This window comes from Sus scrofa, chromosome 2 (genome assembly GCF_000003025.6).
Source record: "Sus scrofa isolate TJ Tabasco breed Duroc chromosome 2, Sscrofa11.1, whole genome shotgun sequence".
In the NCBI taxonomy this organism is placed as follows: Eukaryota; Metazoa; Chordata; class Mammalia; order Artiodactyla; family Suidae; genus Sus; species Sus scrofa.
This window is the reverse complement of record NC_010444.4, coordinates 1,600,185-1,625,059: the sequence shown is the minus strand read 5'-3', so window position 1 is coordinate 1,625,059 and position 24,875 is coordinate 1,600,185. Positions and strand designations below refer to the sequence as shown.

General features: G+C 61.1%; 1 protein-coding gene across 6 annotated transcripts; it reads left to right on the top strand.

Moving 5' to 3' along the window:
• LOC110259220 lies at positions 428 to 24,340 on the top strand. 6 transcript variants are annotated; one of them, XR_002341391.1, is made up of 5 exons: positions 428 to 5,479; positions 12,588 to 12,720; positions 14,370 to 16,801; positions 17,104 to 19,629; positions 21,637 to 22,174. XR_002341391.1 is itself a non-coding variant. In XM_021082610.1 (3 exons), exon 3 carries the CDS (start codon positions 15,119 to 15,121, stop codon positions 16,097 to 16,099), a length of 981 nt encoding a protein of 326 aa, XP_020938269.1. In that variant the 5' UTR covers positions 428 to 5,479; positions 12,588 to 12,720; positions 14,370 to 15,118; the 3' UTR covers positions 16,100 to 16,802. The 6 variants fall into 6 exon arrangements, 1 of the variants encoding a protein (XP_020938269.1); XR_002341390.1 differs by having other exon boundaries at positions 428 to 4,833; positions 17,104 to 24,340; XR_002341388.1 differs by having other exon boundaries at positions 14,374 to 16,801; positions 17,104 to 24,340.

Genomic DNA, 24,875 nt, shown 5'->3' with positions numbered 1-24,875 from the left:
GCCCTGACTTCTGAGTCTCCTGAGGACCTGCTGTCCTCCCGGCCTGGGCTGACAGTGAGGCGGAGAGGGCACTCGTCCAGCCTTCTCCCCAGGTGACAGCACGGTGACACTCGGCTGGAGAGAAGTGGATGCTCTGTGTCTGCAGTAACCCCGGCATAATCACTGACTGCTTGAAACGGGGCCACTGCCACCGCCGGGGACTGAAGTTTTCATGGCGTTCCTTGTACAGCAGTTTAAACTTCAACAGTCTCGGGGGGCCGGTGGCTCCCTGTTAGACAGGCCGGCCCTCTCATAATTTGTGGGTGCTCTGCTAGTTTTGTAGTTTTCTTGGTGGTTAATTTAAAATTTGTTTTGGGGAGTTCCCGTCATGGCTCAGCAGTTAAGGAACTCCGACTAGTATCCGTGAGGACGCAGGTTCGCTCCCTGGCCTCGCTCCGTTGGTGAAGGCTCTGGCGTTGGCCTGAGCGGTGGTGTAGGTCGCAGACACGGCTCAGATCCCGGGTTGCTGTGGCTGTGGTGTAGGCTGGTGGCTGTAGCTCCGATTTAGCCCCTAGCCTGGGAACTTCCATGTGCCACAGGTGCAATCCTAAAAAGAAAAAAAAAATTATTTTGGCTTTGGGGTGCCAAGCATACGTTTATCCCTAATGGGGGGTTGGTGCACGTTGAAGGGCTATTATGACAAAAGTAACATCTTTGGGGGTCTGCCCGGATTCTTTTTTTTTTTGGAAAGGAGGCGGAACAGGCCTTGAGTTGGAGGAAACGCTTGCCTAGATGCCCAGGGCACCTTGGCGTCCCATCGGCCCCCCGCTGTCCACGGTGACAGGGATGTCTCCTGTCGAAGGCTGTCTCCTCGGAGAACGGCCCTCCCTGGGCCCTCTGGGGAGAGGGGCATTGGGGGACAGAGAGCCCACCCTCAGGGCACCGGCCGAACCATGCACCTGTGTCCTGGGCCCACCATCCCCCAACGCAGGTGGCACCCGGCCAGCTTGTTCTGTCCTCGGCGTCAGTCCCGCACTGGGCATTTAGTGGTGCCGGCTGTGTGCCAGATGCTATTCCAGGCACTGGCTGTGGGGAGCTGACAGCCAGGAACCCTTGTCTTGAGGACCTTGGGCCCTGGGGAGGGGGACAGATGCCCCCCATGTGATCACGCCTGTCTTGGCAAGAGAGGGCGTTCTGAGGATGCTTGACCTGGAGTCACGGGGCGGAGTCCCCGGAGCCAGCCCTCCGGGTGCTGCGAGAGCACGCGGGGCAGAGGGGGAGCTTGGAGGGACAGACAGGAAGCCGGTGGGCTGCGAGCAGAGGGGGGGAAGAAGGCTAGACTCTGAGGTCTGAGGTCTGAGGTCTGGCTGTGGTGAGGTCAGGGGGCAGAGGAGCTCACACTTGGGCCTGAAGGCCAGAGAGGCTGTACAGGATCCTGGCCGCCGTGGGCGTGACTGGAGGGTTTCCGCAGGGGAGCCGCAAGCCTGACTCTTGAGGCATTGGCTCTTGTGGTTTCGGAGGCTGGGAATGGTCTGCCGTCTGCCTGTGGAGACCCAGGAAGGCCGGCTTGGTGATGTCAGTTGGTCTGCGTCTGCAGGCGTGAGCCCCAGGGGGGCGGACGGTGGAAACCCCAGTCTGAGGGAGGAGGGGCTGGGATGAGCTGTGCCAGCTTGCGAAGGGGGGCAGGAGAAGGGCACGTGTTCTGTTCAGGCCTCGTGGCTGGACGGGGTCCACCCGCTCAGGGAGGCCCACCTCACCGCGCCCACCGACTCAGAGCTGATCTCACCTGCAAACACCCCCAGACTCCCCCAGAGGTCAAGTCGCATGTGCGACCCGGGGGCACACAGCCGTGAACGTCACAGGCAGCCGTGCATGGTTTGGGTGGCAGTGGGATTGAGGACCAGGGCACCCACATCCTGGAAAGGCTCCTGTTGTCGGCTGGACAGCAGAGCTTCTGTGCCAGCTCCTGGGACGCATGAACAAGCTCCCAGATTGAGGGGGACGGGAAGGACTTGCCACGCCTGCGGCTGGAGACCCCCCTTGCCGGGCCTGGCTGCCCGAGGTCGGGGCTGGCCTTGGGGTGGGGATCCAGCCGCCAGCACGGCTGAGCAGCAGGCCATCGCTGCCCAGTGGGCTTTGACCTGAGTCTTCCCCCCTAGTGACCTTGGGCTGGTCCCCCGGTCTCCTCTGTCTGCGGGGATGGGACCACAGGCCCGAGCACGGGGAGCAAGGTCTGGCCAGCGCCACCTTTAAGCTTGTGGCCTGAGCAGTCTCTGCCAGGGCCTGGTGACTCGCTGCTCTCCTGGGGCACACGTTCCATCCCCAGGGGGTGGGGGGGTCGGGGGGGGGGATCACGGAGCCCCGCCTCTTTGCCTTCGTTTCCTGTGGGAATAAACAAACGCCAGCTGGATGCGACACACAGGCTGTGTACACAGAGCTTGCTCTGTACGAGGAGTCAGCCACCTTCACTGCATTTGACAGGGACTCAAAGGCAGTCCCTAGGGGACAGATGTGCATTTAGGAAGCAAACAAACAAAGGGAAGCCTTGAACGTACGAAAAAACAGTCAGTGTACGAGACCCTATCATGAAAGGACTGAGGTGATAGGATCGTCTCAGCAGAAGCAGAAGGAACACTTGCCAAAACCCAGCACTTTCCGTGATGAAAACACCCAGCGCTCAGAAGAGGAAGGAATGCCCCCCACCAGGTAAGGGGCATCTACGGACCCACAGCCAGCATCACACCTGGTGGTCAAAGTCTGAGACCATCCCCTCAGCTGAAGAGCGAGACAAGGACCTCACTCTGCCACTTTTATCCCGCAGTGTCCTGGAGGTTCTGGCCAGAGCGTTCAGGCAAGAGGAAGGGAACATATCGGAAAGGAAGGCACGAATGGCCTCTGTTTGCAGATGACACGATGCTGTGTCTAGAACAGCCTAAGACACCCACACACATGGAGTTCCCATCATGGCGCAGCGGAAACGAATCCGACTAGGAACCAGGAGGTTGCAGGTTCGATCCCTGGCCTCGCTCAGTGGGTTAAGGATCTGGCGTTGCCATGAGCTGTGGTGTAGGTCGCAGACATGGCTTGGATCTGGTGTTGCTGTGGCTGTGGTGCAGGCCGATGGCTATAGCTCAGATTGGACCCTAGCCTGGACCCCATCCCTATGCCTCAGGTGCGGCGCTCAAAAAGACAAAAGACTAAAATAAATAAATAAAAATTAAAAAATCATCTTAGAAAAAAAAAAGAAATCCATATACACAAAATTCAAACTAATAGGTGTCAGGATACAAGATCAATATGCAAAAATCAATTTCATTCCTATACAACAGCAATGAGCAATCTAAACATGGAACTAAGAAGGCAGGCCCTGGAGTTCCCTGGTGGTCTAGGGGTTAGGATTTGGCACTTTCACTGATGTGGCCCAGGTTCAGTCCCTGGTCTGGGAAGTGAGACCCCTCATCAAGCTGCAAAAAAAAAAAAAAAAAGAAAGAAAGAAAGAAAGAAAGAAATAGGAAAAAAAAAAGACAGACAATCCCATGTGTAACAGCAGCAAACAGAACAAAACATATTGGAATAAATGATGTAGCAAAGAAACATAAGACTTCTGCACTGAAAATTGCAAAACATTGTCAAAAGGAATGAAAGCTTTAACTAAATGGAAAGATCCTTGGGGTTCACAGACTTGAGACTGTTTTGTGCCAATACTCCCCCAACTGATCCCTGGCTCCAATGAAACCCCTGTCAAAATCCCAGCTGGCTTTGAGAAGCTGATCTTAAAATGATGTGGGAATGCACGACCCAGATTTGCCAAAACCATCTTGAAAAAGGAGAGCAAAGTTGTTGGACCACTTCTGGATGCAGACGTACTGCACAGCTTACAGCGATCAAGGCAGTGTGGTACTGAGGCAAAGACGGTACTGATCCGGATCAATGGGCTAGAGCTGAGACTCCAGGAATAAACCCTCACATTCATGGTCAGTCGGTTTGGACAAGGGCGCCAAGACAACGCAGTGAGGAGGGGAACTGCCTTTTCACCAGCAGGTGCCGGAAACAGCTGGATGCCCCCAGGCAAAAGAATGAAGCTGCACAGAGTTTCCGTGTGGCTGAGGGGGTTAAGGATCTGGCATTGTGACTGCTGTGGCACACGTTTGATCCCTGGCCCGGCAAAAAGAGAGAAGAATAAAGTTGAGTCCCTACCTCACACCATACACAAACATTAACTCAAAATGGACCATAGCCTTCAATGTAAAAGCTGAAACTATAAAACCCTTAGAGAAAAACATTAGTGTTTGGGACCATGTGTTAAACAACCATCTCTTATAAACGACCCCAGAAGCACAGCAAAGTAGGAGCAAGTAGGTCAGTTGGACCTGGCTAAAAGTTTGAACTTTCGTGTATCAGAGGATACGGTGTGTCGACGTGTGGGGGTTTCAGAATCACTTGTTTATGGAGTCGTTCAGTGAAGTTAAGTGACGTCGTTGTGAGCCACTCGATGATGGGGCAAAGACCAAAAAAAAAAAGGAAGAAGTTGTTTTTAGAAGTATAGTTGTCTGGAGGTAAGAATGACGCGAGCTGTGTCCCGGTGGCGGCAGAGCTCCGCTGCTCTGCCGGGAACCAGGCCGGGGGCTTATCAGTCAGAACGTGTGACCAGCTCTGGTGTGAGGACATGAGGACTTGATGGGCCGCAGTGACAAACAGGGCAGCAGTCTCTCCAAGGAGGTCAGCCTGCCGGCCAGCAGCCGCTCCGTCGTTCCCTAGCAACACGCCCTAGCAACAGGGGACTTTTATTTTCACGCTGGCGGCGGGGCATCCGCCGACATCCGCTTTAGGAGAAACGGAAACTTCGTGCAAAAGGTACATCTCAACTGAATTTGGGCTGTATTCCTTTCATCTCCCTTTGCCTGGAACAGCAATTCATCTGTCATTTGCTTGGAGCATGTTGTTGCTTTATTGGCTTGTTAAGGGACATTCGCATGCATGCCTGTGACTGCGTAATTCCCGCAGTGACCCTGTGTTAAAGAAACTATTGGCAGAGACGGTCTCCGGCTCCGAGCGTAAAATCTGCTGCCACTGACACGAATACCACCAAGGGGGTGGAGCAACACCCCGCGAGAGGGAGACGATGTCTGCAGATCCTGCATCTGATCAGCGATGCATCTGGAACAGGTAGGAGCTCCGAACCCACCAAGGCAAGCAACCCAGCGTGGAAAAGGACAGCGGAGCAGCGGAAGAAACAGTTTCCAAAGCAGATCTCATCCATAAGCGCAGGAGCGATCCCAACGCCCCGAAGAAGCAGGAAGGTGCACATCAGAACCCCTGTGAGGAGTCCCTCCCCACCCGCCAGGACAGGCCATCCCCAGAAAGACGTGACAGAAGGAGCGTTTCTAGGGGCGTGGAGAGGCCAGAGCCTTCAAGCGCTGCTGGCGGATGCAGGCATTTTGCACAACAGTCGGGCAGTTCCTCAAAATGCTCAGCCGCGGGACGCGGCAATGCCTGCGAGGTACGTTCCTGCGAGAAACGAAACCCCTCGCCCACTCAGACGTGTGTCCAGCCTCTTACCCACCGCGGAAGGGCGGAAACAAGCCCTCTGCCCGTCGGCGGGTGAATGGGTGACGAATAGGTGCACAAAATGCGGCGTAGCCCGTGCCCCGGGAATATCCTTCCGCCAGGAAAGGGCAAGAGGAACCGACACGGGCACCACTGTGGGTGACCCTGAAGCCACGATGCTGCGGAAAGATAGTCCGTCCCCAAAGGCCACATGTTACCCGGTCCTGTTTCTGTGTAATATCTGGGACAGGCAGGACCGTAGGTGGGAGAAGAGTGGTGGCCTGGGCCTGGGGCGGCGTCGGCATCGCTTCTTGGGGTGCTGAGATGTTAGACTGGGTTGGGGGCTGGTGGCACAGGTCTGTGAATCTAGAGGAACCATATGCTTTAAGTGAGTGACTTAACGTCAGTTCCAGGGGGTGAATTGCCTCTCAAGAAAGATGGAGAGAGAGAGGAAGCTTCGGCTGGGTTCTGACGGGAGGCCGTCAGCCCGGGGTAGCTGCGGGGGGCTAGCTAGGCGGGGGATAGGTTTGGGGGCGCATCTTTGGCTTTTTCGGGGTGGTCCCGAATTGGCGGCAAGAACAGGGAGCCGGTGGTCAGGGCTTGTGCGGGTCCTGCTGGGGGTCAGACCTGGTCTGCCGCTGTCCCTCCCGTGTGATAGGCTTGCCGAGGAGTGAGGAGCGTGCAAGGCCAAGTCGGGAAAGCAAGAGAAACGTGCGAAGGTGTCCAAGCGGATGGCTGGGCTCAAGCCGGCGCCAGCCCGACCGTGAGGAGATGCTGGGCTTATACGGATCTGCGGCCCGAGCGCGTGGCGCGCACTTGCGGTGGGAACAGTGAAGGAGGCGGAGGGGGAGGTCGGGGCGGGGTGGGGGGTCGAGTCCCAGGAGAGGACAGTTCATCCTTGCAGGTGGTGGGTTGATCCCTGCAGGCTGTTGTCTTCCTTGTGTCTTGCTGCCCAGTCCGAGCCTCCGCACTCCTGGAGAGGGTGTGCACCGCAGGGCTCCAAGGTCGACAGCCACATTTGGGGGGGGGGTGTCTGTCTCCGTCCTCCTGGAAACCTGCCACCATGGTCATTCTCTGTCCTCGGGTCTCGGGTGGGAACAATGAACGCGCCTCCACCGGGTGCTGAGAGGTGGGCTGCGTTAGCCTGCGGGGTGCGGGGTGGGTGAGCTCCAGTCACCTCTGGGCCCCCTGTGCCCACCCGGCTCTCACCTGGGGGCCCTGCCCATGTGGAGCTCCCAACTCGTAAATTAGAGAGTTGGGGGGTCGTGGCGGGAGCTCCGGGGGGCCTAGAGGTGATGGAGGGCAGGGCGCTGGGCAGGGAGCGTCCTCTGGGGGCCTCCCCGCCCGGGGAAGAGCAGAGACCCCAGGCAGTGGGGACCGAGCTGGGGGAGGGGAGGGCTGGGGGCTGCGGTTATTGTGAGAGAGGTGGGCAGCCAGGGGACCCTGGGGTCAGGCGGTTGTCCTTTAGAAAGTGAGGTGACTGGGAGTTCCCGTTGTGGCGCAGTGGAAACGAATCCGACTGGTAACCATGAGGTTGCGGGTTCGATCCCTGGCCTTGTTCCCTGGGTTAAGGATCCGGCGTTTCCGTGAGCTGTGGTGTAGGTCACAGACGCAGCTTGGATCTGGCCTTGCTGTGGCTGTGGTGTAGAGTCCAGTTTGACCCTTAGCCTGGGAACTTCCCTATGTCCTGGGTGTGGCCCTAAAAAGCAAAACCAAACAAAAGTGAGGGGCAATAACTGCAAGAGTCCAGGCCAGAGGAACTGACTGCAGGATGAGGGGAGGACATGGACGGGGGGTCGCAGGCAGGGGGAGCCCTCCCTGCATCTTGGGGGCCAAGGAGGGGGCACAGATGAACCAGCAGAGCAAGGGGATGGTTTGGGGTTCCTGCCGGCGGTGGGGGGGGGCGTGATTAAGGGCATGGTGAGGTGTCTCTTAGGAGACCCCAGGGTGTGGAATCTGCTCCCGGGGGCAGTTTGCTGGGATGGTGAGGGGTCTGGCCGGGAGCTTTGGGCTCCAGGGTCTGCCCTTCTTGATCTGGGTGCAGGAGGGTGAGGGGCTCCGGGTGCAGGCAGGATGCTGCAGACGGGGCAGAGGCCTGGAGGCGGGGACCCACCACACCCACCCCCCACCAGCCGGGGAACCCTCAGAGCCACTCTGCCCAGGGCACTCACTGCTCACAGGGCCCCTCCCGATCCCAGGCTGGAGCCCGAGGGTGGGGGCGGCCTGGTTACTGCTTAGCGCCAGGACCCCTGGGAGGGTGGCGCTCTCAGCCCAGGGGAGCGGCAGGGGGCCCAGCCCCAGGGAGAAGGAGAGCCGGTCCCCTTCCACTTTGGGGACGGGGGCCTCAGGCCGAGGGAGGCAGGGTGCCCCTTAAACTGGCCCCTGGGTGCCCAGGCACCCAGCTAGGGGCTTCTGGGGTCTTTTGCCCCTGAACCAGCTCTGATACCAGTGCCTTGTTTATGTCACTGTGATGGGGCCACAGAGGGGACGCCTGGCCACAGCTGCCCAGCTGAGACCTGAGGGGGAAACGGTGCCCAGAAAGAAACGGATTCAGGCTTCATGGTCACGTGTGTGGAGAGGGGCCCCCCCCGGCCCAGGGGTGCTGTGTGTGCAGTGGGTCAGGTTGGGTCCAGCGAGAAAGGCAAGTTTGGTGGGAGGGGGATAGTTCAATGCCGGGACGCTTGCTGGGGGCTGGGGACGCCCAGGCTCCAGGGCTCCGGCTGGTGGACGTGGGGAGTGGGGTTGGAGCTTGAACCACAGGCGCTCCCCGCTCAAGAGCTGAGAGGTTTCTCTCAGGTGGGGGTCGGGGGCTCCTAACAGCTGCTGCGGACGAGGCGGGGTCCTGCCCCGGGAGACTGTGGCGGGTGGGGGGGGGACGCGGTGACACGGTTTTCATCCTTAAGATCAGGGAAAAGGCAGCACCACCCACAGGCCCGCGCGGTCAGTGCTTCACCCCCTGCAGGACGCAGCGCTGCTTCCCAAGTCCATCCTGAACAGTCAGACAACCGGGCAGAACGCTGAACCCTGGGACCAGCGAACGGAGCCGGGGGGGCAGCGGCGGGGGTGGGGCTGCGGGCAGGGGAGACCCGGGGCTCTCGAAAGCCCCTCTAAGGACCCGATAGCTGACCTCGGGCAGAGGGCCTCCGGGGAGGATGCAGGGCCCTGCTCTCCAGGGATTTGATGGCGACGCTGAGGATGGATTCGCGGTGGGTCGGGGTGGGGGAGATGGTCCAGGGCCCAGGTGGGCAGTGAGGAGGCTGGATGGACAGGTGGCATGCCTCTGGGGGGCAGCCCAGGGCATTGCCCGGGGGCGGGGGGGACACACTGAGGGTGGTCCTGCTGCGTGGGGGCGCAGAGGCCCTTTCCCGAGGGGGCACGGGTGCAGGGGAGGGGCTGAGTCTGGGGACGGCCGGGCTCCACCTCCCTCTGTCCGTCCTTCGCCCAAGTATGCCACAGCCTCTGGGAAGGCATGCTGCACCCCGGGCCGACATTCAGGGCTCCCCGAAAACCCCACCAGCAGAGGAGGCAGGGATGGGGGCCTGCCCAGGGTGGGCCCCCTCAGCATGAGACTGCTGTGCCTGGGCAGATCTAGGAAGTCTGGGTGCAGCCAGGTCAACTTTGACCTCAAACCCAGCTCAGCTGGCCAGGCCTGCCTGTGGGTCCCAAGGGATGGGACTTCCCGGGAGCCGGTCCCCACCCCCTTAGAGCTGAGGCACTGGGCCAGAAGTGCCCCACTCCCATGGGCCAGCCGTGGGGTCTGGGGAGCAGGTGGGCCCAGTGGGGACTGAGTCTTGCCCTGCCAGCCTGGCAGCAATGCCCGCTGGGGGTCTCTGAGCCTCCCTCCGTCCCCTGCCCTCTAGGCTCCTTGTGTTTCTCCTGGGGCCCATTCTCTTTCCTTCTCCATCTCTCAGTTCCTCTCCAGCCCCCTTCAAAGCACCAGCCCAGTCACAGCATTCCAAGAACTCAGGGCCATGGCAGTGGGGGCCCCGCCTGGGTCAGTCTCCCAGGGGGCCTGGGAGCCTTGGCCCTGGGGGGGCGGAGCAAGGAGCCCAGCTGACCCAAAGTGCAGACAGGGTGGGTGGTGGGGAGCTTGGGGTGGGGGAGCTGGGAGGCTGTGCCCCTCCCCACTGGGCCTGCAGCAGGAGCAGGAAGCCCCCACGCCTTGCCTCCCCAGAGAGCCAGCCTGTGGGCAGCATCTGTGCCCATTCTGGGGGCCACTTTTCTGGCCTGGCACAGACTAGGGGTTCAACCAACATTTGTAAACAGATGAGCAAAGCGCAAGCCCCTCACCTTCCTGGGTTGGCCGTGGGGGCAGGAGGACGGGACTCTAGGTCACTGGCCTCCGCGGGGCTGGGCACCCTCTTCCCCCAGCCCCTACTCCGGGTCATAGCTCTGCCCTGCTCCTTCCACCCCATCGAGCCCCTTGCAGAGGGCAGTTGGGGAGCCGTCCCCTCCCCCAGGCATGGCCAAGTGGGGTGCTGAGCCTGGGTCACCACCCATAGCGGCCCCCATGCCCCCGGGCCGCCAGCGTGCAGCTCTGTCCCGTTCTGCCCCCGTCTCTTTTTCCAGGAGCCCTCAGTGCAGGTGCCAGCGCAGGGCCACAGCTCCCTCTGGGCTGGGGGTCCTCTCTGTCTCCGTCTCCAAATCCCCACTCTAGTGTTCCCTCCCGCACCCCATCCCCGAAGGGCACAGGTGCGGGGGTCGTGGAGAGAGCCCCACAGACCAGGATGGGGCCACAGACCTGCAGGTCTCTCGGGTGTGGCCTCTCCGTCCTATTGGAGGCCCCCCCCGCCCCAGTTCCTGCTGGCGCATCCATGACGCTCCTCCACGCGGGCTCTGTAGCCCCTCTGAGTCCCCTCCCGGTGGGACGTCCGGTCCCCTGCACCCCACGCTCCGTTTGGGAGCACGGCCTCGCCCCTGCTGCTCTCTGTCCCGTGCTGGCTCTGGGACGCCGTGGAGCCCTGTGTGTGGGTGACGCCCAGCCCTCCACACCCACCCGCAGACGTCCTGTGCCCTCTCTGCTTGTTTGTTTTATTATCTCTAAAATGTTTTCTGCAAACCATCAGGAAACTTGATTTTGATGCTGAGAAACTTGGGAGGAGCACGTGGTTGTAGGCAGACCTCGAGTCCCGGGGGCAGGACATGCAGCCCAGGACAGTGGGGCACCTGGCCGGGCCTCCCTGGGGCTCCAAAGTCCCGGATGCAACTGCCCCCACTTCCCGGGGTGGGGGGGCTCGGCCACAGGAGCCCTGCAGAGCTGGTGCCACCTTGGGGGCGTCTTCTTTTCTTTTACGAGTAACTGTCGGACTTTTCCCATGGGTCCTGCTCCAGTTTCAGAGATGGGACGTCCGGTGGCTCCTAGGCCATTGTCACTTTCACCCTTGACCAGGGCAAAGGATACTGGCCATAGAGTTCCCATGGGGGTGCCGTGAGTTAAGAATCCGACTGCAGCGGCTTGGGTTGCCTAGGAGGGGAAGGTTCAATCCCCAGCCCGGGCAGTGGGTTAGAAGGATCTGGTTTGCCAGGACTTCAGTGCAGGTCACAGCTGTGGCTCAGATTCAGTCTCTGGCCCGGGAACTTCCATGTGTCGTAAAATTAAAAACAGCCACCACAACAAAACCCAGGGTGCTGGCCAGACCCTGACCCTCTGCAGGGGCCCCAGGGCCCAAGGTCCTGAGGGGCAGAAACGGACACCTGCCCGTAAGGAAGGGCCTTGGTCCCGCTTCGCCAGAGGCCACGCCCGTAGCACCTGAGCGGGGGCCCGGGGTGGGGGGGCCGGGGCCCCGACGGCCCGACGGACGGAGCACCTGTGCTGGGGGTGGGGTTGACCTTCCCGGAGCCTTCGGCCCGAGGCGCAGGGTGTCTGCCCCCCCCCTCACCATCCAGCCTGACCCCCTGCATCACACCTGCTGGTCTGCTTCCACCCTGGGTGGGGGGAGGTTACGGGGCGAGTTGTGTCCCCGCCAAGTTCATATGTGGCATCCTAAGCCCTCGTACCTCGCATGTGATCGCACTGGGAGAAGGGGCTTCGCAATGGGAGCGAAGTTATTCAGCTCGCGGGGGGGGTCACCCCGCATCTCAAGGGATCCTAAATCCAGGGACAAGTCCTCGCGGAGGAGAAGACTCGGGGCGACTGGTCACATGAGGACGAAGGCCGAGGCCCAGGGGTGCTTGTCCAAGCCAGGAACCCACAGGTCACCGGAAACCACCAGGAACTCGGAGGAGGCCTGGACCAGACTCTCGCTGGCGGCCCTGGGAGCCGGCCGAGCCTGCACTTGACCTTCTGGACTTGCAGCCTCCAGGCTGTTAGCAAACAAACAATGCGGTCTGGTTCGCCCAGGCCGAGCTGACGAAGGCCCTGAGACTTGGGTCCTGTTGTCCCCGGCTGTCCGGCAATGACTGCCCTCCAGGCACCTTTGGGGGCTGAGATCCTAAGTCCACACCCTTGGCAGTGCTCCCCCGAGTCCGACTTCTGCGGCCTCGCCCAGCCCTTGACGAGGTCCTGCAGCTTCCTCTGTGTCTTGTCTAAACCAGCTCAGGATTGTGGCAGCCTTGGCCCCGCAGGGGGAGGTGGGGCAGAATTCCACCCCATTACATGGACAGAAGCCACGAGGGAGGGTTCGCCGGCTGGGTCGAGCTGCCTGGGCTGCAGGGGTCCCCGTCATTTGGAACCCACACTTATTCTGTGTATGTTCGTATTTCTGGGGGAGCTTCGCATTTGAGTGAGTAGACTGAATAAAGCAGATGGCCTGCCCCAGCCTGATGGGCCTTACCCAATCAGTTGAAGGCCCGGAACAAAAGGCTGAGTAAGAGGGGACCCCTCCAGCCTGACGAAGGAGCTGAGATAGTCTTTCCCTGCCTTCTGACTCAGACTGAAATTTGGGCCCTTCCCCGTCTCGAGCCCGCTGGCTTTTGGGCTGGAACTCATGCCATCTGCTCCCTTGGGCCCCCAAGCCGCCGACCACAGGTCGCCGACTCCTCAGCCTCCGTCACTGCGTGAGCCAGTCCTTGTCAGCAGTGTCCTTGTACGTACACACAGTCCATCGGTTCTGTTTCTCTAGAGAACCCTGATGAATTTCTCCAAGAGTCTGACACCCGCAGGGGACCGCGTTTCCATCCTCGGAGCCAGGTGTGCGGGATCCGGGGAGGACGGGCTCCTGGCCTTCTTCTCCAGCGCAGCCCGGTCCATCCCAGGTGGGCCAACACCCTGCACCCCGCTGGCCTCCCATCCCAGCAACCTCCGCCCCAGCCGTGAGTGGGCAAGGCCATTGTCACCCCTCGGGACTTGTCAGCCTCTGAGACTGAAGATCCCGGGCTCCCCTCTGTTGGCCTTGGCTCACCCCCCGCCCCGTGTGTGTCTCACACCCGCTTTGTCCGGACACCTCCTGGCCCACTGCTCCCGCCTTCGTGTCTTAGCCGGCAGTCCTCGTGCTGACCTGTCCCTTGCCCCTGTCCTTTGAGTCGGAATGGACACCGGGGGCCTTGCCATTAAGTCATTGTACCCCGGTGTTTCTGAGTCAGGAGGCCCGGGGTGGGGCCTGAGATTTGCATTTCTACCTTGTCCAGGGGCTGCTGCTGGCCCAGGGACCACACTTTAAACCAGACTCTCTCTTTTTTTTGTTTGTTTTTGTTTTTTTTAGGGCCGTACTCCCAACATATGGAGGTTCCCAGGCTAGGGGTCCAGTCGGAGCTACAGCTTCCGGCCCTGCACCACAGGCACAGCCACGCCAGATCCGAGCCGTGTCTGCAATCTACACCATAGCTCATGGCAACGCCAGCTCCTTAACCCACTGAGCAAGGCCAGAGATCAAACCTGCAACCTCATGGCTCCTAGTCGGATTCATTTCCACTGTGCCATGATGGGAACTCTGCAACTAGACTGTCTTGGTAACAAATACGCCCTGAGGAGTTCCTGTTGCAGCTCAGCTGTGATGAACCTGACTGGTATCCATGAGGATGCGGGTTCGATCCCTGGCCTCGCTCAGTGGGTTAAGGATCCAGTGCTTCTGTGAGCTATGGTGTAGGTCTCAGCGGTGGCTCGGATCTGGTGTTGCTGTGGCTGTGCTGTAGGCCGGCAGCTGCAGCTCCAATGCAATCCCTAGCCTGGGGACCTCCATGTGCCGTGGGTGCAGGCCTAAAAAGCAAAAAAAGAAGAAAAAGAAAAAACTGTACATCCCGAAGTGTCAGTTGTTTATTCCCACTCATGCAGTCTCACAGGGGCTAGTAGCTCTTCACATCTTTTGTTTTTGGAAACTTACGGCCTCCAAGGTCACCTTGAAAGGGGGGATCACGTGGGAAGGGGCTTACGTCCCTTCGCCTCAAATCTCACTGGTCGGAACCTGTCATGTGACCCCGAATGACTACGGACCGCAGGGGAGGCTGGGAAATGCAGTCATTCCGTTTGCCCAGCACGTGGCCTTGTCTCTTCCATGGCGGCCCCTCTGCTCACCAGACAACTCACACTCACACACACACACACACACACACACACACACACACACACACACCCTCGGCCTCTGGCTTCAGCGTCCACCTCCAGGTCCAGAATCCCCACGTGGTGACCCACTGGGCAGGGAGGCACCTCCTCTTGGTCCCGCAGCCGGATTTGAAAAGCGGCTTGGGTCACTGCTGTGGCACGGGCTCGACTCCAGGCCCGGGAACTTGGACTTGCCGGCGGAAGTAAAACAGTTGACCGTTTGTGTCGGTGTCCCCATGCCTCACCCTTCCCTGTGCCCGCGCTCCTGCAGTGGGACCTTGCAGGGCCCTCCCTCGGCGGCTGGGGAGCTTTCCCCTCGCCCCTGGTCTCGGTCATGGGACTCACTTTTGTTCCTGTCATTCCCAAGCCAGGCCACCCTTCTGGCGAGTGAGACAGCCGTGCGGGGGAGCTGGCCAAGGTGGACAGACAGCGGCCGACACCCTGACACGGCAGCGAGCCCCGCCGAGCCCAGGCAAGCTGAGCCCCCCTGATGCCGCACAGCGTAGCGCCCGGCCTCATGGTGACTTTTGTGGGTATTTGTTGACTTGGGTGTTTTGTTGTGGCAGCACCTGCTTCCACGGGCCTTTTCTGTCATTGTCGGGAGGGACCAGATGATGCGGTGGGAACAAATAAGCCCCAGACCTAAAATGATGTGGCGCCGGCTGAGCAGACAGGCTGCTGGCCGTCGAGCGGAGGGCAGAGGTGGGGACAAAGTGATCCTCGATGCTGGGACAGCGCTTGGTGAAAATCCATGGCCACGTGGCAGGTGGACTGCGAGGGAACCGAGCTGACGGCCACGGCAGAAAGTGGAAAACAGAACCTGTGTGGGTGTGTGTCCCGTGGGGGTGTGTCCCGTGGGTGTGACCTGTGTGCGTGTGTCCTGTGGGTGTGTGGGGGTGTGTCCCATGGGGGTGTGTCCCGTGGGTGTGACCTGTGTGCGTGTGTCCTGTGGGGGTGTGTGCGTGTGTCCCGTGGGGGTGTGTCCCGTGTGTGCGCTGGGGGCCGTGGCTGTGCTGTGGGAAGAGCAGAACAAGGAGGAGTAAGATTGGGAAAGATACCCCGTTTGCAGGCGAGAAACAAAAGTGGGTCTGGACACGGATATGGAAATTCAGAATCATGCAAGGCTGGACGTCAGCAGCTTCCAGAATTAGGATGTTAAGAGTTCGGCGACAGAGGCCGGGAACAGCCTCTGCGCCGGGGCCAGGGAGGTGGAGGTCAGAGAGGGGTAAGGCCTGCACCTCGAGCCCAGAGCCCTGGCGGCTGCTGTCGCTGCGGGAGGAGCGGGAGCCGCCGGCCCCGGGCCTTCCCTCGCCTGCGGGAGCCGCTGGTGGCGCGGGCCTCGTGGCTCTGGGGTCGGCCGAGGGGTGTGGGGAAGGGACAGCCACGCACCCCCTTGTCCCGTCTTGTCCCATCTTCCTTCTGTCCCAGCCTCACAGCTGCCCCAGCCTCAGTCCGGCAGCTGCCCCTCGTCACGGTCCCCATCCTAGACGCCCAGACGCGGGGACACGGCGCCCCTCACCCTCAGCTGGACACTTGGTTTTGCCCAACACACACACGCACACGCACACACGCACACACGCCCTTGTGCACACACACACACACGTGCGCACACACCCAGCTGCCCCCCCACCTATGTGCCTACACAACCGTGCGCACAATGCACACCCATGCTCACACCTATCTGCACGCGCACGCATGCACGCCCACACATGTGCGCACACGCGCATCAGACCTTGCCCGACGACCCCGCCCTTGCTGTCCCCAGGGCTGCCCAGAGGGGTGCGGGGAGGAGAGAGGGTTTGTCTCCCTTCCGTGGGACCTGCCAGCTCCCAGCCGAGGAGAGGCAGACACCGCTGCCACGCTGGACAGATGGGTCTGGAGCCCTGCTGTGTGTCGGGGGCCACCCCCCGGACACCTGCGGCCTGTGTGTGGGGGGGGCGGCTGCGTGACCTCTGCCCCCAGCCTGGTGAGGCCTCTGCCCGGGCCCGGGGCCTGGCTGCAGCAACCACGGTGCCCACCCTCTCCCTCCCATCCCCACGGACGTGCAGCCCCCTCTGGTCTGAGAGCGGAAGCCTTTGCCTTCCAGGGTCACCCTGACCCGTCTGAAGAGGCACGAGGACTCTGCCAGCCGCACGCGAGCAGGAGGGCAGGCTGCAGGTCGCGGGCACAGCAGGACCAGAGCACCTCCGGGGGGCGTTCGAAAGGTTGCCCCTTCCTGCCGCTGGCCAGGACCCCAGTGCTGCGCCCTGGATGGTGCACAGCTTATGTCCTGCCTTCTGCCTCCCACTGTCCTTCCCTCGTGCAGGGTGGGTGGGGAGGGGGCTCACGGGCCCAGGGGTCCCCTCTGAGGGCTAGGCCTGTGTCCTCGTGTGACGGCTGGGACGCTCCAGGGGCAGGACTGAGTCAGCGCCCGCCAGGCACTCAGACCAGCACTTGGGGGGCCCCTCCCATCCCTGGGGGCCAGGGGTGGCGCGGCCGGGCCTCCCCCTTCACGTCCTCATCTGTGGGACTGTGACGTTTTCACCTATAGGAGGGGCTGTGTCAACATGCAGGTGACGGGACCAGCGCTGCACGCCCAGGCGAAGCTGTAGCACCTGCCAGTACGTTGCGTGTCACCTCCCAGGGCCTCCCTGGGGGCTTTTGTCCAGCACCGAGAACCTGAGCGACCAGCGCACACCCAGGTGGGAAGGAAGAGGCCGGGCTGCCACACGAAGGCTCCTGGGGACGGAAGCCAGGCAGAGCCGTCATACCATCTGGCTGCAGCTCCTGGAGAATTTGCCGGAACCCTCTGGGGAGGCGGTGAGTCACGAGGGAGTCGTGGAGGCCTGGGATTGTTGGAAGGGCAGCAGGGGGACAGAGAATGTGGCAGGGATGTGGCCGGGGGCGCCAGGGCCTGTCTCAGGAGTCTGCTGTGGGGCAAGAGTGTCCCCAGCTGGCCCTGCTCATTGTCACAGGGTCAAGGACCAAGCAGAGCCAGGCCAGCCTTGCCGGGGTGCCCGGAGGATGGCGAACGTGGGGCCTGTCCCTCCACTCCTGGCCACGAGACCGTGTCCACCAAGGTCCAGGATGCCTCAGCGTTTGTCCCTTCGTCCCGCCCGCAGGCGGCGAAAGTCAGGAGAAATGCAGGTGAAAACACTCACCCCCCACAACCCCGAAGGAAGAAACCGTGATGGGACGTTAAAAACACCGGGCAGGGGCCGAGCGGCGGGAACCGGGCAGGCGCGGGCCCCGCAGACAAGGCGCCGCGCGGCGGCTTGAGCGTCACACAGTCCGGCAAACTGGATCCCGAGAGGACAAAGCCAAGGGCGCTACCTACAGCTTCAGCAGGGGATCAAGGTGATGGTGAGAGTGTGTGATGACGCTGGCGGTTCTCCAAACGAGGCGCGCGGCGACCACACAGCGCAGCGGGGCCCTCGGGCGTCTCGCCAAAGGAAAGGTACGTTTTCGTCCACTCAGAAAACCGCAGGCAGGTGTCCGCGGCAGCGTTATTTAGAGCAGCGCCTCGGCCGGGTTTTCCAACATCCGCCTCTAATCCCGAGGCTCTGGACACCAGCCAGTGTGTTCTGATGCCACGGGCCTGGGGTTCGTGTCGGGGCCCCTGGTCGAGGGCCCAGCCCCACAGGACGGCCCCCACTTCCGACGCCAGCCACATGTCCAGGGCCACCCGTGCTGCTGATGGACCGGCTGTGGATCGGGGTTCCCGTCCCCCCTCCCCAGGTTTGATCACTTCCGGGACCGGCTTGCGGGGCTCAGGAGCGTGTTTTACTTAGTACACCTGCTTGTTAGAAAAGACGCCGCTCAGGAAGAGCGGGGGGGAGAGATGCAGGGTCGGGGTGGGGTGGGGGGTGGGGGTGGAGCTTCCGTGCCCTCCTGGGTGCGGCCCCCTCCCGGCTGCCCACCAGCCAGAGCCCGTTGGTTTGGGGCTTCTCTAGAAGGTCCCTTTTGGAGGCGTGGCTGGTTAAACCACTGGCCACAGCGACTAACTCATCCTCCAGCCCCTCTCCCTTCCCCAGAGGTGTCTAATCGTGTCTGGTCTTTTCGGAGACCCGTGCCCATCCTGGTGTGACCTAGGGGTCTGCAGCACAGGTCATCTCATTAGCTGACAAAGGACATTTATTATTCCAAGATGCCCAGGGTTTTAGGAACCCTGTGCCAGGGACCAGAACAAAGACTACAAATTAATTTGTTTCTTTAATTTTTTTTTCTTTTTTTAGGGCCGCACCCGTGGCACACGGAGGTTCCCAGGCTAGGGGTTGCATCAGAGCTGCCGCTGCCAGCCTACATCACAGCCACAGCCACGCAGGATCCGAGCCGTGTCTGCGACCTACACCACAGCTCACGGCAAGACCGGATCCTTAACCCACGGAGCGAGGCCAGGGATCGAACCTGCAACCTCATGGATACTAGTCAGGTTTGTTACTGCTGAGCCACAATGGGAACTCCTAATTTGTTTCTTATATCACGGGTGCCCTCTGGTCTCTGACTAGAGCCACTAGCAAAACCACTGTAAAAGTCAAGAGATACTGCAGTTTCCACTGTGGCTCAGTAGGTTAAGAATCTGACTGCAGCGGCTCAGGTCGCTGTGGAGGCACAGGTTCAGTCCCTGGCCGGAGTGGGTTAAAGGATCTGGCATTGCTGCAGCTGCAGTTTGGATTCAATCCCTGGCCAGGAACTTCCATGTGCCGCGGGCGCAGCCATTAAAAAAAAAGTCAAACCACATTGGCACGTTGCCAGAGCCAGCCCAGTCCATCACCCTGTGTGAGAATGTCCCCAGGGCGAGGCCACACAGGAGCGGGCCTCACGATGTGGTCAGATTCCAAAACAGGAGTGCACCAGGCCCCGGCCCGCCTCTCAGGCCCTGGTGTATGTGAGCTGTGGGACGCCCTTGTCCCCAGCCTCTTTTGGGCACTGACTCCCTTCCTTCCAGCACAAGCCCACGGGCCCATCCCCTGACCCTTCACCCGCTGCCCACCTCCTCCGCGTGCACCCAGACTCCCGCCCGCGAGATGGGTAACAGGTTCACATGGAGCCGGTCTAGATTGCAGGCCGCTGTGTGCACCCAGAGAGTGCCTGCCCTCAGCCCACTTCCGTCCAAGCAGGTGCGGGGCTCGTGGGCTCTCCGACCCCTGGGGGACGCCGCTGCTCCTGCTGTCGGCCCCAGGTTCGCACAGGGGGGCGGGGGCAGCACCCCCCCCCACACACACACACCTCTTCAGGCCCTGACGTCAGGTTCACAGACAGTGACAGTTTCTCGCCCGAGGTCATCTCTGTTTCTGGCCCTTGTAGCTGCAGACCTGGTCATTTTTGGCATTTTTTTGGTGGTTTTTTTTTTTTTTTTTCTTGCTTTTTTAGGGCCGCACCTGCAGCATATGGAAATGTGGAAGTTGCCAGGCTAGGGGCCGAATCGGAGCTACAGCTGCCAGCTTGCCCCTGTCCACTCGTGCGGGGTGGGCGCCCTGCGGCCCGTCTCAGCCTCTCAGACCTGCGCTCAGGAGGGCAGCTCTGCCCGTGGCTGGGCGTGAGGCGCGGTCCAGCGAGTGCCTCGTGCTGAGGAAACCATGGTCGGCCGCCCAGACGCAACACGTCTCTTCCCGTCTGCTCACCGCTTCTGAGCCTCTGCGTCCAGGGTGAGCGTCTTCCTGTCCCCCAGGCCCCCAGCCTCAGCCTGACCCTCCAGCTTCCGGGCACCCCCTGCACCCCAGGGAGCCCGCCCCACAGTCACTTGCCACCTGGGTCTGTAGTTGGTGGCGGCCCCTCTCCTGCTGGCATTTTGTGCCTCGGAAGCTGTGGACCCATCACTGCGTCACCGCGGGGGCCCTGTCCACTCACCTCGTGCACCCAGGCGCGTGCCTCAGCTGAGCACAGCAGGCACCTGCTTGCCGATTCCAGATTCCAGCGCCTTCTGAACCTGCCGAGGCTTCCCCTGATGTTCCCGCCTGAGCACCCCCACGCCCCCAGAGTGATTTCCGTGGGGCCCTCGTGGGCGTCCCTTTAACGGGCCAGGTATCCGTAGCCTTCATGCTGCCCTCATGCTCGTTGCCGCTGCCCACGTGTCAGTAGAAACCCACATGCAGGACTGTGCCCAGCATTCAACCCTCCCACCGTGGCCGGCCGGCCGGCAGCCCGCCAGACGGAGGCCTGCGCCCTCCTCCTCCATCCAGTCTGGCGCCTTCCAGACAGCAGGCAACTGCCGCCCGCAGCTCCTTGATGGTCAGTGGAGAGCTGTTCGTGGGGCACCGTCTGCTGAATCCAGCCGCTCCCCGGGCTGCGGGAAGCCTCCCGGGAGGCCATGGCTCTGTCCCCAGAGTGTTCCTCCCTCGTCCTCTGGACGCTCTGGGCCCTTCAGTTTCTGTGATCATTCTCCGTCCTCCGACCCCGGGGTGGCTCCATGGGGTCTGACGACAAGGTGCTAAACCCCCCGAATGGAGGTTCCCTTGTCCAGAGTTCGGGCGTCGTGGCTGGGAGGGTCCCGTGGGCTCCAGCCCCGGTCTCGGCGGCGTGTGGCCATCGCACAAGACCTGCCCGCCCGGCGCCTCTGCTTCTGTTTCCCCTGCTGGTGGGGGGCTCAGGCCCTCTTACTGGTTCCCATTTAGCTGGGCCAGGGAACCCGGCTCGAAGGGCGGGCTTGCCCGCCTCCTTCGCGAGCTCGGGCAGGGGAAACGGCCCACAGGGGCAGAGCCCGACCCCCAGGCGCAAGCAGGCACCAGAGGCGCCGTCACTTCTCAGGAGCCTGTGCCGACAGCCCCGCTGTCCTCCCAACCCTGACCTTGAGTCCACCAAGCCCGGCTCCTCGCAGTGCTGCCCCTGGGACCTCACCTACAGGGTGTGGTTTCACTGGGGAGGGAAGCGCCCCCGGCTGTGGCCTCATATCCGTAATCCCCATGTCCTAAATCATGAAGTAAAGCCTGGCTGCACCCCTGCCACCCCTCACGCCCCGTACTCCCCCAAACCGCCTTTCCGATTGCCGGCTCCACCAGCCGGTTGGTTTTGGCTCCAAGGGCCTGGGGGCTTCTGCACCGCGGCCTCCCGGCCCATGTCCCGACCCGAGCACTGTGCCCACGCTGTTCGATCCCTGGCCTCGCTCGCTCGGTGCGCTAGGGATCCAGGGCTGCCGTGGCTGTGGTGTGGGCCGGCGGCGGCTCCCAGAAGGCTCTGGGTCTCCAGCAGACTCTCTTGTCGACTTCGACCTTGATTGAGCTGCCTGATCCCGGTCCCCAGGGGCCTCCAGGTCTGCCCCCTCATTGTCACCTCCGCCCTCGCTGCTCCTTTCATTCCTCCAAACTGGGGAAAACAGACCAGACTTCTTGGGGGCCCCTAAGTGTTGGGGGTCCCCTGGGCCCCGACCCCGAGAGCTCTGAGTGAAGACCTTTGTTTTGCCCCATCGACGACCTTTCTCTCAAGCCATTTCCTAGTCTCCCTCTGATTTCCACGCCGCCAGGCAGAGTCCCCCGTCTTCCCCATTTTATTATTAGTCAGTTATGTTTTGAGGAGCGTCTGTGAAACCCATGGAGCTGAGACAGCAGGTTCTTCCGTCCGCTTTCTTCCTGGGGGGGGGGGCGTGCAAGGGGGCTCCCCGTGCAGTTTGTTCCCACTGCCTGTGAACCTATAATTATTTCAAAATAATTGGGAAAAAGTTGCAGGCTGCGAAATTCGAGCACTTTGATGAAGTGGAAACGTTGCTAGACAATGACTGGATCGAGTACACGCCCGAAGGAATCGAGCGGAGCAGGTCCCGCGGACTCCCGCTGCGGCTCAGAGGAAACGAACCCGACGAGCACCCAAGAGGATGCAGGTTCCACCTCTGGCCTCGCTCGGTGGGTTAAGGATCCCGCGTTGCTGTGGCCGGGGCGCAGGTTGGCGGCTGCAACGCCGATTTGACCCCTAGCCTGGGGACCTCCCTATGCTGCAAGTGTGGCCCTAAAAAGACCAAAAGGAAAAACAAACAAACAAAAAGCCTTCATGGCAACATCGAGACTGGTGTTTGACCAACTCGCTGGGCACCAAGGCCTGACCGAGTTGACACGAAATGAGCCATCACACTGGATAAATGTGTGCTCATCGTATAATTCTTTCTGCTTCTTTTCTGTATTAATGTTTTCATTAAAAGGTAGGAGGCAAAGGATATTTGTTCACCAAAAGTCACAGTAAAGAAAGTGAAAGTCAAGTCACAAACGGGAGACAGTCTTTATTTTTGTCTTTTTAGGGCCACACCAGTGGCATATGGAAGTTGCCAGGCTACGGGCTGAATTGGAGCCCCAGCTGCCCAGCCTACACCACAGCCACGGCGCCGCCGGATCCCTGAGTCATGTCTGTGGCCTGCACCACAGCTCACGGTGAGGCCAGGGATTGAATCCACACCCTCGTGGACACCAGTCGGGTTCGTTACCACTGAGCCACAACACGAACGCCAGTCTTTTTTGGGGGTAATGGCCATACCCAAGGAATATGGAAGTTCCCGGTCCAGGGATTGAATCTGAGGGACAGCTGTGACCTACGCTGCGGCTGCAGCAATGCCGGCTCCTTAACCGAGGTCACTGGGCTGGGGATCGAACCTCTACCTCTGAGCAACACAAGCTGCACCTGTGGTATGTGGAAGTTCCCAGGCCAGGGGTCACATGAGAGCTGCAGCTGTGGTCTACACCACAGCCAAAGCAACACCGGATCCAAGCTACATCTTCAACTACCCCATGGCTCTCGGCAATGCCGAATCCTTAATCCACTGCGCGAGGCCAGGGATCAAACTCGCATCCTCACAGAGACAGCATCGGGTTCTTAACCCACTGAGCTACAGTGGGAACTCCAGGAGATAATCTTTACACTCAAGTAACAAGTGATTTCTACCCAGTAAGACATAAAACTTCCCCATGAGTCAGAAGAAGAGACGTAGGATGCAGTAAAAATCTCAGCAAAAGACACGAGTAGATATTTGGCAGAATAGGAAACAGAAGCAGCCCATAATCACAACCTGGTGAACAAGCGGGGACCAGGAAGGCAGCACAGCACAGCACCTCACACCTGCCAGAGCGACAGAAGTTTGAAGTTTGTGCACCGCTGTGAGGCTAGAGCTGGAACGAGCAACTCGGATGGCTGCTGGGCGAGGTCACTGAGGGTGGACGTGCGCGCGCACCGCGATTTGGCGCCACCGCCGCTGGACGGGACCCTACCTCGGCTCTCAGCCTGTGAGCTGTGCCCACGGCCAGGGTGGCTCTTGAAATCAGGGGGTGACATAAGCACGGCTGTGGCTTCAGGTTATTCAACTGGTGCAGATTGGTGCAGGTTGCCGCACCTGGCACGTGGCTGCCCCACCAGGGGATGCCTCGTTTGGTTTGGGCATGTTGGGTCTGTCCCGAGTGGCAGAAAACTAGAGGCCATTTGCCATTAGCTAGAGGGACAGGAGGGTGGTCTTGCCTTGGGACTGTGCAGGTGCCTGGGCTCTCGGCCACAGCCGAGTCCGCAGGGACCTTGACCACTGGTCCGACCTGCGCCCCGGCTCCCGACCCACACGCTGTGCTGAGGAAGGTGCAGAGTTGGAGGAAAGCCTGTGAAAACACGTCCTTGCTGGGTCCTGGGCACACAGGTGGGTCCCCTGTGTGGCCTTGTCACCTGCGCACAGCACCTCTGCAGGAAGCCGCTTCAGGGCACCGGCTCCGCTTCCGCCTGCATCCAGGTGGCACGTCGGGTACAGAGCCAGTGGAGGTGCCCCGGTGGCTCCGGCAGCTGGAGATGTTGGTCCCACGTGGGGGCACCGCCGCACTCTGCCAGGACCTCACCTCCCCTTTGCCCACGCAGCGTTTGGCTTCCCCCTGGGCTCAGGGAGAGGCTGACTCTGTCCGTGGGAAAGCAGGGTGCCTGGAACCGCTCATCCTCTGGGTCATGAAGCCGGGCAGGCCCAGCGGCTCCCCACTGCCCGTGACGCTGGGCGTCCAGACCCTGTGAGGTTCCTGAACCCACGGCGTTCAGGCAGCCCCTCCCCCAGTCACCCCTGTGCCACCCAGTGGCCCGCATGTAAAGCAGACAGAGGGTGGCAAGGGGAGCTGCCCGGGGGCCTAGCCGTCGGGCCGACCTGGACAACCCCGCAGCCGGATGACGGTTTCTCACAGCAGCATCCAGTTCAGCACCCAGATGCGGTGTCTTACCTCCTGGGAGCCGGCCTGCCACCTGCTCACAGGTTCACTGACTTTGAACCCTGTATTGGTCAGGATTCTCCAGAGAAACAGAACCAGGGGGCTGGTGTTCCCTGGGGGCTCAGCAGGTTAGGGATTTGGTGTCGTCATGGCCGTGGCGTGGGTTCGATCCCTGGAATTTCATATGCCGCGGGTGCAGCCAAAATAATACTACTGATGAAAGAAGCATTGTGGGTATCTCGGTCTCCACCCATCCGTCCGTCCACGTATCATCTGTTTACCTACCTATCTCCCCGTAAAAGGAGATGCGTCCTGAGGAACTGGCTCTCGTGGTTTTGGAGGCTGGGAATAATCTGCTGTCTGCATGGGGAGACCCAGGAAGGCCGGCGTGGTGATGTCATCTGGTCTGCGTCTGGAGGCGTGAGACCCGGGGGGCGGATGGGGGGAACCCCAGTCTGAGAGAGGAGGGGCTGGGATGAGCTGTCCCGGGTCAGAGTGGGGGGCGCAGGAGAAAGGCACGTGTCTCCCCCGCCACGCGGCCTTGTGTTCTGTCCAGGCTCAGTGGCTGGGCGGGGCCCACCCACTCAGGGAGGCCCACCTGCTCCACTGCGTCCACCTGGAAACACGCCCCGGCTCCCCCAGAAGTGAAGTCCCATCTGTGGCCCGGGAGGGTCACGCTGACACAGAGGTGAAGGTTACAGACGCCCGCTTTGGGGGGGGGTAGCGGTTGTTCCCCCGGACGTGGCCCT

Excerpts from the sequence above, each read along its gene's own strand:
- LOC110259220 (XM_021082610.1), top strand. The coding sequence starts at position 15,119 with ATGCAAGGCTGGACGTCAGCAGCTTCCAGAATTAGGATGTTAAGAGTT.